The 14,503-nt window shown below is 38.0% G+C and overlaps 1 protein-coding gene across 1 annotated transcript; it reads right to left on the bottom strand.

Moving 5' to 3' along the window:
- Positions 1-2,630: 2,630 nt before the first annotated feature.
- Positions 2,631-14,237, bottom strand: LOC129370126 (protein-serine O-palmitoleoyltransferase porcupine-like). The gene is made up of 15 exons (XM_055045826.1): positions 14,105-14,237; positions 12,286-12,428; positions 11,222-11,414; positions 11,083-11,126; positions 10,841-11,022; positions 9,665-9,795; positions 9,558-9,578; positions 9,361-9,375; positions 9,148-9,273; positions 8,355-8,455; positions 7,626-7,702; positions 7,486-7,549; positions 7,265-7,350; positions 6,314-6,424; positions 2,631-4,810 (listed from the first exon to the last, which is right to left on the bottom strand). The coding sequence occupies exons 2-15, from the start codon at positions 12,419-12,421 to the stop codon at positions 4,709-4,711; spliced, it is 1,389 nt and encodes a 462-aa protein (XP_054901801.1). The 5' UTR covers positions 12,422-12,428; positions 14,105-14,237; the 3' UTR covers positions 2,631-4,708.
- Between the last annotated feature and the right edge of the window lie 266 nt (positions 14,238-14,503).

Consider the following 14,503-nt stretch of genomic DNA (forward strand, 5'->3'; position numbering starts at 1 on the left):
AATGGCAAGTTTTCATAGCACATTTCAGCAACATGGCAGTTTGAGTTTGTCTCTGTTTGAACTTAGTGTAATAAAATAAGCTTTTATACTAAAAAAATACATTTAAAACAAAAGAAGAACAGCAGTAAGGTATATTTACACTTTGAAAGGAGTGTGTAAAAGCATGAACTTGTTTTAATCTTACATATAAAGTGTCATCCAGTAAATTACTATTTATAATATCTTAATTTTAACGCTTTCTTAGTATTTTCTGTATGTCTATAAATAGTACAATGCATTGATAATTGCATGCCATTATGAGCAAACATCATTTTTAGCAAGTTCTTTTTAAAATAAATAAAGTAGTAATATTTGACAGCTTAGTTAAATGAAAAAAATAACATTGATGTTGATTATTATTTCTCACATTGTGATATGAACTGATGACCATTTTCTTAAATTATATTTCAATCATAAGCACAAAATAAACCATTTTATTTTGTCAAATACCTTTGTTAAAATCATCAATACACATCAAATATGCCGGTAAATGTTCCATTTATTATGCTCAAAAATCAACTCCAAACAGCTGGATTTTTAGTCTTGATTTAAAAGAACTCAGTGTTTCAGCTTTTTTGCCGTTTTCTGGAAGTTTCTTCCAGATTTGAGATGCATAGAAGCTGAATGCTGCTTCTATGTGTTTGGAGAAGCAGCTTCAGGGCCGGCCCAAAGCAATGCGACTCCTTAGGGCCCTCCATGCCACCAGGGGGCCACCAAGAGCACCAAATTAGCATAACAAAAAAGATATTTTAAATGACATTGAAAACTGCAAGCTAACTGCTATCACACATGGAAAAACTATTTCTATTTTATTTTTATAGATAATAATGATTAATCTCTTTCTGCTGCCACTGTTGGGGAAACATAAGACATTAAATTTAATGTTTCAAATAGTTAAGATAAAATGCTACACTTAAATACCGCACTACATTTCAAAACCCAATTTCATTTTTATTTTTGTTACTCCTGTAAGGTTAAAATGAACAGTCATAATAGCCCTGGTATAAAGCATGCTAATTACAAATTGTGCTAATGACAACAGGTGTGCTAAATTATAATAAATCATCTGGTGTTTACATGTTGGTATGGGGGACGGACGGCCACCAAAAAAGCTGCTTAGGGCCCCAAAAAGGCTCTGACCGGCCCTGAGCAACATTCAAAATAAAAATATTAAATGTTTTTGATGATATGTACCTGGGTTTTAATTTCACAGCAACCTCAGAGTCCTAAAGAACAGCCGAAAAAAGGTGATCAGAAAGGAGATGATAACAAGAAGCAAGGAGGTAAGCATTTGCCAAAATCCAGACGATGACACAAACAACTTTGTGATACAGGAAGTAGTAAAGCCCACTGAGTTCCCAGTGAAGGTATCTGTCTCCGTTTTGTCCCCTCGCAGGACAGCCGAAGGGAGAGAAGCAATAACTTCCAGGCCTTTGTGAAGATGGCTTTGGAGACGCTGCTGGGGTCCTGTCGTCGTAAACACGGGGGTCCTCAGGGGAGACGGGGCTGAGCGAACCTTCCCTTCTCAAGCTGCTGCAATACAACATCTGCTTTCCCCCACAGAGAGGCACAAGGCAGACCTGATTTCCATCCATCACCATCTGCTCCTCTCAGCCTGTCCAACCCAAACTCTTCCTCTCTGGATGTGAAGAAACAGACTCCAGGCTGGATCAGACTAATCCCTCCTTTATGCAAACATTCTTTTTGTAAATACTGTTTCAAATAAAGAATATTTCTTACACACAGCTGATATTGTGATGTACCGTCTTAGTAAATGTAATCAAAACTATACCTTTAATGTAAGAGACAATTAATTGGATTAATCGACTGTTGAAATAATCAACAACTAATTTAGTAATTGATTAATTATTACTTCAAGTAACACACTAAAAATTAACATTATTAGAGCAGAAATGCTGTTACTGTATGTGTTTTACATATTTAGGGACAAAACACAATTACTGTTTTAATTAAGTCAAAACTGTATTTATAATTTGAATAAGTTGATTTGAATAAATTATTTTTTTTGTTACTCCAGGCATGATAGCCACGATATAATGAATGCCAAGTATATACATTAGCATACATTGTACATTTTCATTGAAACAACAAAAAAATACATATCCATATATATCTAAATTGAGTTTGTAAACTTTACCCACAGTAAAATTTAAGCATTTTCAAGGTAAGTTTCAAACTGTTCCAGCGCCACACATTGTCAATAAAAACAATACAAGTGAACTAAATAAGAGGTCACCTGATGGTTTTGCTTTTTCATGTTTTTATCAAGACCAAAATCAGAGCAGATATTTAGAATGAGATGTTTTTTTTCTCTTCTGAGAAGCTTCATCGATTTGCTGATTTAATTGTCCAGCTGGACAAATGTCCACATCAGTGTTATAAGATGCATATTTAGTCTTATCTTATACTCTTAAATAAATATGTTTCCAGAAGAAAGCAAATTAAATGTACACTTTGTATTTTAACAGACTGTTTTTGAATCCATTTTGAATTATATTATCAAAATTAAATACATTTTCAATGAGATTCTACTTTATTGAGATTCGCTAAATCAAAACAAGGACTCCATCTTTACTTTTCATGTAAAATTTTATAAAAATATCACAGGTATGACGTTGCGTTTTACATATTTAGGGACAAAACACGAATATAAAGCAAATATAAGGTATTTACAGTGGTTATTATACTGAATGGCACTACAGCAGAAACTTGGCACATCAACAAAAGCTCATATCTAACACCAAATCTTCATTTTCTGATGCACACACTCATTCCCGTTCATCAGATGGTAAATCAGTAAACGCAACTATTAAGTAAAAACCTGGAGGTAAGAGAAATGCTTGGTATAGAATAATGAATTATTTTATTTTAGTTCACACAAAGCTGAAAGAGAATTTTTGTTAATACATCTCAAATACCCTGATTCTTAAGTTATATTGTAGAAAGAAGAAGGGAAAAAAAATAAAAATCACATGTTTAAGGACATAATTCAAGTCAGAGCAAAATAAAAACACCATCAGGACACTACACTAGTAAAAAAATCTGAATCATCTAAAACCGTTAATATGTCTAAAAATCACAAAAGGAGGATTAGTTAGTGGTGGTAAAAATGCAGTCTAGTAACAACATGTGCTTGTTGAATTCAGTAAATAAAGACTTTGTTGGTTCCTAGGAGGAGAAAGAGACGTGCGTTGTTTTTTTTCCTGGCTCTTGTATTTTAAATTGGAAGCAGTTTCACACAATCGACTGGTTACAGCAGCCAGAGTCTCCGGCTGTCTCCTTTAGCCATGCTCCACCTGCCTACCAGGGTTCATAAAAAATTCAATTCTGTGGGTTTTGATTAGGCTCCCTGACAGAACCGCAAACAAGCAGCCACGACGCAGGCTGGCTGGGAGAAAAAAACAAAACAAAACAGAATACAAAAAAAAAAAAAAAAATCACAGAGACAGGAAACTGCATTATTGATTCTGGACGTTTAATTCAATGTGTTGAGGACAAAAAGACGAGGAAATGTCACCGGTACGGCACCTTGAAACGTCTCACATTTGTCACATTACCAAAAGCTTAAATGTATTTTATTGAGATTCTAATTATGAAGTGGAGGGAAATATTTAACAAAGATCCAAAAACAAGTTTATTTTGTTGTTTTTTTAGTCATTTTAAATGCAGTTCTGTGGATGGTTGAGGTTTGTTGTAAAACATTAATGAGTAAAGAGGATTATGAAACATAGTGGTGGCTGTAGCATGCTGTGGGATGAGGAAGCCATCCCACAGTCAGAATTAATGGGAAAATATGTAGAGCTAATACTTTTCAAGGATTTTCCAGGTAAGTTTTTAAACTTTCCCACCACCAAACTTTGGATATAAAAGCACCACAAATGAACAAAAATAAAAATCAGTTTATTATTATTTCATTTATTCCTACTTTACTAAATTAGAATAGATAATATATCAGAATATCTAACATTTTCCAAAACAAAATCGAAATTTAAGCATTTTCTAAGATAGTAAACGACTGGACGAACCTTTGGATTAAATCATATAAATATGCTAGAATGTCCTAGTTAAAGTCCAAATCTAAAGCTGCTCTCTGAGCTATTTTGCAAATAAGAATGACCAAAAACTTAATTTGATGCAAGCCAGAAAGACTTGCAGCTGAACTTGCATCCCAAGTTTTTTCTTCCACTTCACAATTTTGCCCTTCTTGATCTTGGGATGAGATATAAAAAAGACTAAACGTGAAAAGTTTTACGAGGCTTTGCATGACCAGGAAACAGCCGACATGGTGGGCTGTCGCCACTGGGGGACATCTGCCTCGCGCGCGTCGTCACGTGTCCGCCATGCTGATAGTTATTGATTGTGAGTCAGTGACAGCGGTAAACGCTGCCACAACAGGAGGCCATGATGACTGAGCCTCAGATAAAAAGGAATGCGAAACAGAGAAAAGGGAGGGGGAAAAAGGCGGTGTGGTCTGTCTTTTTCTTTTCACAGATATCAAAACCAGTCCCCAGAAAGTTAGAACAGCATTCCCCGACCCGCATACAGCACAACCTGAAAACTGCAAGTCTGATGCAGGATGAAGTCACAGTACAAAAAAGTGGAAAAACCTGCTTCTCATTATTGCTTCTCTCTTCTTGGTCTCCAGTTGTTAGAGAGTGAGGCGGTACAGAATCCAGCATCCAAACGTGGCCCAGTGGCTCGTCCAGCTCAGCTCAGACCACTTCTGAATGGTGTGGTGGGTGATCTCGTCCTGCAGGAGGCGATCACATAAATCACGCATCATAGACTGCGTTCACACTGCAGCCTGATGTGACCCAATTCAGATTTTTTTGTCAAACCTGATTTTTTGCATGTTATCTCCAGCGTGTACTGTAAAGAACCTGAAAGATTCCCGCCTGCGCAGTAGAGGGCGCAATAACGTCACACAGAGGGAGTGATCAGTGTTTTGCAAACCGCCATAAAAGGAAGAAGACGACAAAGAAAAGAAGTGCTCAAACATGGATGCTAACGGTGGAGCATAGATTTTAATGTTGTTGTCCGACCAACAACTTAATCCTCATTGTCCGCCATGGTTGTTGTTTTTTATGTTGTGAGCATCAGGGCGCAAAATAGTGATGTTTGTTGAGTATAAATCACGTTTGGTTCGCTGGAGGCGACACGACCGTTAAGATTCAGGTCCCATTTGAAAAGATCTGATATTTATTGGTTGTCCAATAAATATCCAATAAAGCCTTTTTCACATGTCATGAAAAAAAGAAATCGGGATTGGGCCACTTAAGGCTGCAGTGTGAACACAGATAAAGCCACGAATCGTTCCGCTATAAATACTTTATAAATGTGTTCTCTTGTCACAGAGCTACGTATATAAATAGAGTCACTGAAGATCTTTAAAAAGATGCGACTCAAATCTGTCACCATCCTTCCCCAAAAGGAGAAGCAGCGTGAGAGATTTCCGTAAAAATCAAATCAAAGTTAGGCTAATGCCGTTTCACACACAGGGTCCACTGCAACTGTAGGCATGTGTAACCGGGTCCTTTCTGCATTTGGCTGGTTTTATTTAAAATTAGGCCGTGACGAATGGATGGTTTCTAGTTTTATTCTGACGAGAACACAAAGAAAACAACTGTAACAATTGCTATTTTACAATTGTTAGTTCACTTAGATATTCACTTAAAGGAATATATTTATATATTACAAAAAAAAACAATCTAATAAATATCAGCCGGATGTGTTTAGATTAAAAAATAAACCTTTTTTCCGCAGGACAAGATAAAAAAGTGCAAACAATTTAACAGTACCATCGATCTTAAAGTCACAGTAAGCTTTAATTTTGCTTGAGTAATTTTATTATGAAGTATCGCTGCTTCATTTCTGTATTTTCTTCTCACTGAATCAAAAACAAACATATTTCACCCAAAATTTACCAGACGCAGACAGAAAACTGCAGTTTATACTGAAATAAATGTTTTTGCCTGATTTTATTTATTTATTTTTTGTTACTTGTATAAATTATTGTCATTTTTGTCCTTGAAATACCAAAAATTTCAACTCAACTTTTGACTCGCATTAACACACATAGCACAAAGACGATGTCACTTGCGCTGCTTCAGCACAGACTCACATCAGCTGCAGTGCAGCAGTGTCTGTTGAGCCGTTTATTAAGCTACATTTTCTCTGTTTCTTTCATTTCAGATGCTGCTTTATTGCAGCAAAATGTGCATTTTCTCAGTGGAGCAGCAGTCTCTCATCTCACCTCATCCTCCTCCATGTAGTCCACGCTGGAGTTGAACACAGAGCCCAGATATGTCAAGTGAAGTATTGCCAAAGCAGAAAATGCTATGTTAATCATATACACCCACAGCTTCTGCAAACAGAGAGAGCATTATGGTAGGCGACTCTGGATCTCATGCAGCCTTGACTGGTTTAATTTTAAAGTATGTGACCCATGATAACATGACTTAGTCTGCATAAGCTAAGCAATGTAATTACAGGAAGAAATGCAGTATATATGGCAGCTTCTTGAAATAAATATTTATTTCCAAACTAAATCATGTTTTCTTTAAAAATGTTTTTCTGGGAAACATTTCAGTGAATTACTGAAATATTCGAGAGTAGCAACAGATCACTGTATTTTCACTCCAGCACTCCGTGTAGGCACCGCAATATGATATTCATGCTTCTTTAGTCACACTTCAAGTGTAAGATCTCATGTTTCCTAATGTGATAGTCTGGTATTGTTAAGTGTTGCTCGACAATCAATGCAGCAACAACAAACATGAGCGATTTCATGGTTATATTTCTGAATGCAGTGCAGAGAAAAGCAGATCTAAAAAAACACCAAGAAATTCATTTGACATTTGTTTAAAACAAAAACCTGATGTTTGACACTTGCAATCTTCTTTGGTTCAACATAATTACGGTTTATATAGGCTCTGAAAAAGTAGCTAAAACAGACAATTTAACAAGTAAAATTTAAAGCTTCAGAAAATTAAATGCACTTCACAAGGATCTAGTTTTACAAAAAAATTTAATGTTTTCTTTACTATTTTGAAGATGCTTTGCTTCGGTCGTGAAAATGGATTTCTCAGGTTTTTGGGTTTTTCTGGTTGACTGAGATGTGAGTTTGTTTTCTAATTGTATTTTTAAATTATTTATTTTCCTTTAGTTGAAAAGCAGCTAAAAATATGAACGCATCACACATTACCTTTTTGTTTTGGTGAGTGCAGTTTGGTTGACATTTCCTCGAAAGTACGCACGCATTAAACATGGCGGCAAGCCTCTTCCGAAAAACTGAAATAAAACAGTCAACGCCTTAGAATAAATAAAGGAATGAAAGACATGGAGGAAAACGACAAGCAGTATGTTTAACTGAAGCAGTTAAATACTTTCTCTAAACAGAAATGTTTTCATTCGTTCGGCTCTTACCGTGCTCCACGTACGTAATGAACCCCAGAGATATCAGAACTGCACCCAGATGGAAACTTAGACCCTGAAATGTACAAAAAACTTCAACAATCTTGTTGATACAAAGACATTAAAAATAAGACAAAGTTACATAATCTCACATGTAAGAGCGCGCTGGCCATGTACGTCACCATGATGGCAGTGAACGTCCCAAATTTGACGGCACTCTTGAAAACATCTGAGAGAAGAAAATGAGACAACAAATATCCAGAGTTTAAGTTCATGTGGTCCAATATTAAATACCAACATCTAAAAAACATCATGGAGGCAGGATCTGAATACAAAGCCTGAAAATAAAAAATAAAAATACTTTATCAGAAAGAAAAGAGACAAAAAAGGGAAAGGATGAAAGGACGGATGAACAAAAAAAGAAGGAAAGACAGCAAGGCAAAAAGAAAGGAATAGTGAAAGAAAGAAAAAGTAATAATAAAGACAAAAGAAAGGAAGAAAGAGAACTAAAAGATAAAAGAAACAAGAGAAAGGACAAAAGAAAAAATGACAAAAGGATAAAGAAAAAAAAAGAAAACACAACAGAAAGGAAAACAAAGAAAGAGAGAAAAAAAGAAAGAATAAACAAAAGAAACAACAGAAGGTATTAAAGTAAAAGGATAATAGATGGAAAGGAAAAACGAAAGGACAAATTAAATGAAGAACAACGGACAAAAGAACAAACTGAAGAAGGGACAAAAGAAAGAAAGAACAAAATATAGATACAAATGAAATCCCATCTTCTTTTCCATTTCCATAATTATTGAGTCCTTTAAATGCTGAACTGTGTAGGTGATCTTATCTTAACATGAGTCCTGCAGTCCCTGCTGCCAGCCACTCACATGTGTGCAGGAAGCGGGACATGGGAACGTTCCACGACGTCGCCACCTCCACCATGGAGCGGGGAAACTCCACCTGGAGCGGCTTGGACACGCTCAGATCCCTGCAACGCAAAACGGAAACCTGCTGGAGTCTAACAGGAATTAAATCAAACAGATGGATGCTTTTTTTTTCTTAGCTTAATTGGAAACAGTTATGCAAAATTCACATTTTGCACATTTTCTACCCATTTGGTTCTCAACTGCTTTTGAAAACAACCCGACTGCTCAACGTTTTCGGGCAAAAAGTTGATGATTTCTGGAAAATTAATCGCTTCAAAATCCTTAAGTCACAATGATTGGGGGCTGCCCCGTTACCGAGCAACACCAGCCAAGCTCAGCCCCGTTACCTAGCAACTCAAGTGGAGTTCCAGCACATTTGATCAGCTGGTTCTACCAGTGGATTTGTTGTTGGAAAAGACAAATATTTTGGTTTTTACTTCCTATAAATCACTTGCTGCATTCTTGTTAGTTGTCCAGGAGGCTCTACTAATGCTTTTCAAAGATGTACGGTTGAATAACTGCACATCGGTCTTCAGCCATTTTCACGTGACTGTAAACATAGAGTTGGGGGGCCGTGATCAGCAGCAACTTATATGGGTTTAATGTGACTAGACGCCCTAAAACAGCTCAAAATAGGCAGAACTGAGCATTACATTTCTTGAACAAATGTAATGAACATCTACTGTGAAGCCCACATACCGATCCTATCCTGTTCAAGCACAAATAATAGTAAAGGAGGTGAATGATTTCTCACCATTTGAGGTTCTCCTTCTCCTCCGTAAAGCCCGCCCCGGCGAGAGTCGCAGTAGTTTCGCTCAGATAACCGACAAAGTAATTGCTGAAGTGGAAAGACATCGTGTTCTCATACGCCAGCAGCCACCTAACGCAAACATATAGATGGTTGTTATGATCCGATTACAGTTAAAGTCCAACCTTACTGACTATGCAACAGGAATAAACTACATACTTTGCCAGTGAGCCTCTGGGAGAGCATGAGGAAACAGAAAACAATATTACATTGTCTTTTCTTGTGATGATTCAAGGTGATGAAATGGAAAATGGGAAACCCTGGTGCACATGTAGGATGGCAACGACAGGTTAACAGAACAACCAAATCATCTACAATAATGAGACTGACCAGGAGAGCTTTGGACCATTACTCACCTGATCTTCCTCCTCTTTTTGCTGTCAACACAACAGGCAACACTAGCATTAACTCATAGAAAACTTTGGCTACAACTCATTTAAACATGGCTCTGTGTGTCACTCGCCTTCGTAGGAGCTTGTCTCCATAGACGGGGATGAAGTAGGGAAAGAGGTAGGGAGCCACACAGTTGGAAACGACAAGGCAGATCTGGCTCTTCACCCAGCTAAGAGACACTTTTAAAATCCATCCTAAACTCTGGGAAGAAGAAACAAGTTAAAGCTGACTTTGACTTGGTTCGTTTTGTCATGCTAACAATTTCTTTTCACAAATTCAGCCTTTTTTATTGGGATTTTTTTTCCATTAGACCAACAGAAAGTGTCTTTTAATTTTTAAATTTGGCAGAGCATTTCTTTACTAGGTATTTCTAACAAAACATCTTAATATATTCCACCTGAAATAAAAACATTGGTCTTTTAAACCACTTACTGTTGTCTTTGTTCATCCTAATAAAGAGTTGCAAACTAGTCAACGCAGGGACATTTACGTCTTAAAAGTCTATTTTCTTTTATTTTGTGTGTTGCATATGCAGTTAGTCAGCATGGGGCGCAGTGCAACCACAGGCCAGGAAAACCTAGATCTGTGTGCTGGTGCCATGCAATGTGTTGTCAGACTTGTTACATTTACTCAATTACATTTACTTGAGTAACTATTTTGAAAAACATTTACTTTAAGGAGTATTTCACTATGCTATACTTTTTACTTTTGCTTGAATATTTTTATTATGAAGTATCTCTACTCTTACTTGAGTAAAATTTCTTAATTTTCTACCCACTGAATGAAAAACCAACATGTTTTAATCAAAACAAAATTACCAGGCACAGATCTGTGTCTTCCCTGAATAACTTATTGGATATTTTTAACTTTTACTTGAATTAAAAGACATTGAAGTAGTGCTACTCTTACTTGAGTACAATTTATTGAGTATCTACCCATCTTTGTGTATTATAATAGTGTCTAAAAACAAAATTTCAGAAGCTCACACCAAGAAACTGAAAAATATTCCACCAGACATGAATTGCTCTCATAAGTAATCCTGGCATTGATCTCTTTCCATTGGTATCGTCTGCTTTTCTTTTCAATCTTAAGCTACTTATCGATTATTATTTTTAAGCACAATCCTTTGTATGAATCACACTTTGAGTTCACGTCACAGTGACCACCGACACAGATTTAGTGATATAAGTGTAAAATAAATCTCTAAATATTTTCCAACATTTGAGGTTTACTGCCTCAAACTTACCAACTTCCGTCCTTCTAGAGCTTCTTTGTAGCTGTTGAAGCTGATCCAGGGCCCAAAGATGACGGTGCCCACAAAGTAGATGTAGCCCATGAACTCAATGGGCGAGGGAACATTGCTCACAACACCTCTGTCCAGATCAAAAGCCAAGGAGATAGCTTTCATGGCAACCACCATCTGTGAACCTACACACATTACAAATTACAACTGCAACATTTTCGCTCGTTAGAAAGATAACGCATTACCTCTCATTTTGTGCCAGTTGGTGGTATCCATCATGTGCAGCTCCCTGATCAAGACAGATAAAAATACTACGACTTTAGTGTTTGTCCACACTTTATAAAAGAAACAAATATTTCAGGTATCTGAAAACGACGTTTTTACCCGAGAAGTAGGTAGATGAGAACCGTTATAGACAGAAAGGTTCCTCGGATGGTCGAATGGCGGCACAGGAAGAGGAAGAGGTAGCACAGCAGGCTGAGAAGGACGACCCAGATCATGTGGAGCTCGAAGAACAGGTACAACGTGTAGAAACCTCCTGCCACCGTGCACAGGTGCTTCACGAAGGAAGGGAGACCTGACAAATTAAGTTTTAAAACCGATTTACAAGATAGACACTTAAAAAGGTAAACGCCAAAATGACTGGCGTTCACATTGTAGCCTGAAGTGACCCAATTCCAATTTTCTTTGTCAAATCTGATTTTTTTTGTGTGTGAACTGCAAACGAGCTGAAAGTGTCCTGCATGTGCAGTAGAGGACGCAATGATGTCACACACAGAGAGCGGCGCTCAATGTTTTCCCAACCTCCATGGTTATGTGAAAGGAATATTGGAAAATGAAGAAAACATTGTAGATATTTACACATCAAGGAAAGCATTATTTATTTATCTTCACAATACAACATTACAAAACAGAATGTAACAGATGTAAAGTAGTGTTGCTACACACTCGTGTACAGTAGGTGGCGGTGTGTACCTTAAAGTCGCTTGCGATCTGCCATAATAGAAAAGAAGAAGAAGAAGTGCTCAGTGTTGTGGAAGTAAACGCGGATGCTACCAGTGGAGCACAGCTTACAATTTTGAATTTGTTGTCCAAACAGAGTCAGTATATGAACAACTTAATCCTCATTATAGTCCGCCGGGGTCGTTGGTTTAATTCCCGCTTTCGCGTATCGGGGGGCAGAAAAGTGACGTAGGTTGAATATCAATGACATTCAGGTCGGATGAACGCAACCTGACCGTTAAGATTTGTGAATCTAAGACCTGCAGGTCAGACTGGAAAAGATCGGATATTGGTCGCCATCCCCCAATACAATACGTATCGGATATCCAAGCATACTCGGGTCTCATGTCATGAAAAGATCGGGTACAGCTCGCATTAAGGCACATCAATAAAAATCGGAGTTGGGTCACTTCGGGCTGCAGCGTGAACGGAGCCAAAGTGCTCACCTAACATCCAGAGCAGGCGACACAGCAGGCAGATAACCAGCAGCTGCCATACTTGCTCCAGGCCCTGCTGAGCTGTAGGCAGCAGGCAGCCATGAGTGAGCTCCTGGAAAAACTTCTGCCGGCTGAACACTCCCATCTCTGGACTGGGGAACCAGATGGAAACCAAACAACCTTCGTTTATGGAGCAGCTAGAACAGGTTATGCTGTAAAAGTTAAACAGTTTATTTGCTGTGTTTCCTCACTTTCTAAGACTATATAGTCATCATGCAGTATCATTACTGTCTCTTAAAAGTAACATGGTCACTTCTGTTTGTGTGCCATGTACACAGCAACCTGTTTCCACAAAAGTAAAACAAATTAAAACACAAATTAAAACATATCCACAAGTTTAAAACAAATTGCGTCGGAACAGAAAGAAGGAATACAGCTTAAAGTTTTTCCTCTCCAACTACATCACGGTTGCAACCAGAGCTTAAACAGCAGGCCTGTGAATAAATACATTTATATCTCTGAATGTATTTAAAAGCAAAACTGATCTCATTACATTCAAGTTGCAGATATGCAATTGAGTCATTTGCATCTACTATATTAGCCAGATCTTTCTTGTAAAAGACATGTTGACAAGACAAACCTGGCTAAACAAATATTATTAGATTTGTCTACGGCAGTCAGGTAGAAACTGTGCAAATACAATGTAAAAACACAAGTCTTACCTAGAGACTTGGTATTTTCGGTCAAGTTTCTATTGCACATATGTTAGTAAACTTGAAACTAATTTGCAAGTAACTTTTCAGCAAGAAAGAGAACTTCATCCTTTAAAGTCAATCATTTCTCGATGTAGACGAGAAAGGACTATTTGGAATGAGACGTTTTTCCAGTTTTGTAAGTTAAGTTGGGGAAATATCCATTGGCAGATTATTTCACTTGTAGCTAGTACTTTTCATCAATACTTTGAATTTTTGACTTAAACCAAGCTCATACATTGTGCTGAAAAAGTTACTTTTGTCTTAATTTAAGTGTTCCCAGATAATTATTTCACAAGAAACTAAACCAAAAGTACTTGATAAACTGTCAAATACACAAAATGCCGACAATTAATATTTTTTCCATCATAATTATGGCGCCCCTTCTAGCATGGCGCCCCTGTGTCACACATTGTATTTCAGTTCCTCATCTTCTAAAATTGTTTGATTTGTCTACATATTGTTAATTCATTTATGTATTCAAGCACTTTGCTCTTTTATGACTGTTTTCCAATCTGTGCAAACAACTTTGCGTCACACTGGTTTGTTTGAAAAGTGCTCTACAATTAAAGTTCGATTAACCGATTGCGAACTGTGCGCATCCGAGTCAACGCATCCCACTCAAATCACAGCAAGCGTGTGATAATCCATGCAGCAGCTGCAGAAAAACCTGCAATAGATGAAATTTCAGGTACAACTGTTTCGCTCGGTCTCACCTGATGATCAAAGTATGAAAAACACGTGAAAACCGCAAACCGATGAGGAGAGATCGGGTCTTGAGATCAGCGTGTTACACCGGATTTGAATGATTATTAGATGCCATTCTGCAAGGCTTGCTCTCCGCAATGCAGTCCAGCAAAGGGATGAGTTGACTCACAGATGCATTAATAAACAGCACGGCTGGTTCAGTGTGCTGTGTGCGGCGCGCCGTGCAGAAAACACGTCTTAAACGCCCTGAAGCTGCTGAAGCCAGCAGGATTTCCAGCCTATCGGACCTGAGACTCGCTCCCCAGCCCCCAAACACCGCTTACTGGACGGCACGGGAATGCCAGCTTGGTTTCCGGGGTAAGACTCACCCTCTCCGGGCAGAAGCAGGAGGTTCCTCCTTGTGTCTTTATCCGGATGTTTTCTCTGCTGTCCGTCAATCCTGCGTGCAGCTGCTGCCGGACCCTCAGTTCAGATGGTGCCTATCTGGAAGGCTCCCATTGTCACAGCATCAGCACCACTGGTTTATCATGTATGAAGGCACGCGAGAACACGAGCCAACCAATCAGAGCTCCGAGTGCGTTAAATTGAAGGGTAAAGCATCCAATCAGAGGCGTCGGCCATTGTGACCGGCGTATCCGAACCAATGGGACGTGTACAGCTTGCAGATGGACTCAGGTGCACCTCTGGCTGATGGACACAGAAAGCCCTTCTGGGTTTCTGAGGTACTTAATGGATGCTTTTGTTTCTTTAAATGTATTAGGGCATTT

Source organism: Poeciliopsis prolifica, unplaced genomic scaffold, assembly GCF_027474105.1.
Source record: "Poeciliopsis prolifica strain line A6 unplaced genomic scaffold, Auburn_PproV2 SCAFFOLD023, whole genome shotgun sequence".
NCBI classification, from domain to species: domain Eukaryota; kingdom Metazoa; phylum Chordata; class Actinopteri; order Cyprinodontiformes; family Poeciliidae; genus Poeciliopsis; species Poeciliopsis prolifica.

Excerpts from the sequence above, each read along its gene's own strand:
- LOC129370126 (XM_055045826.1), bottom strand. The coding sequence starts at position 12,421 with ATGGGAGTGTTCAGCCGGCAGAAGTTTTTCCAGGAGCTCACTCATGGC. Across the intron at positions 9,796-10,840 it reads CTCTAGAAGGACGGAAGTTG|AGTTTAGGATGGATTTTAAA; the intron begins GTAAGTTTGAGG and ends TCTTCTTCCCAG. Across the intron at positions 7,703-8,354 it reads GTCCCGCTTCCTGCACACAT|ATGTTTTCAAGAGTGCCGTC; the intron begins GTGAGTGGCTGG and ends TTCTTCTCTCAG.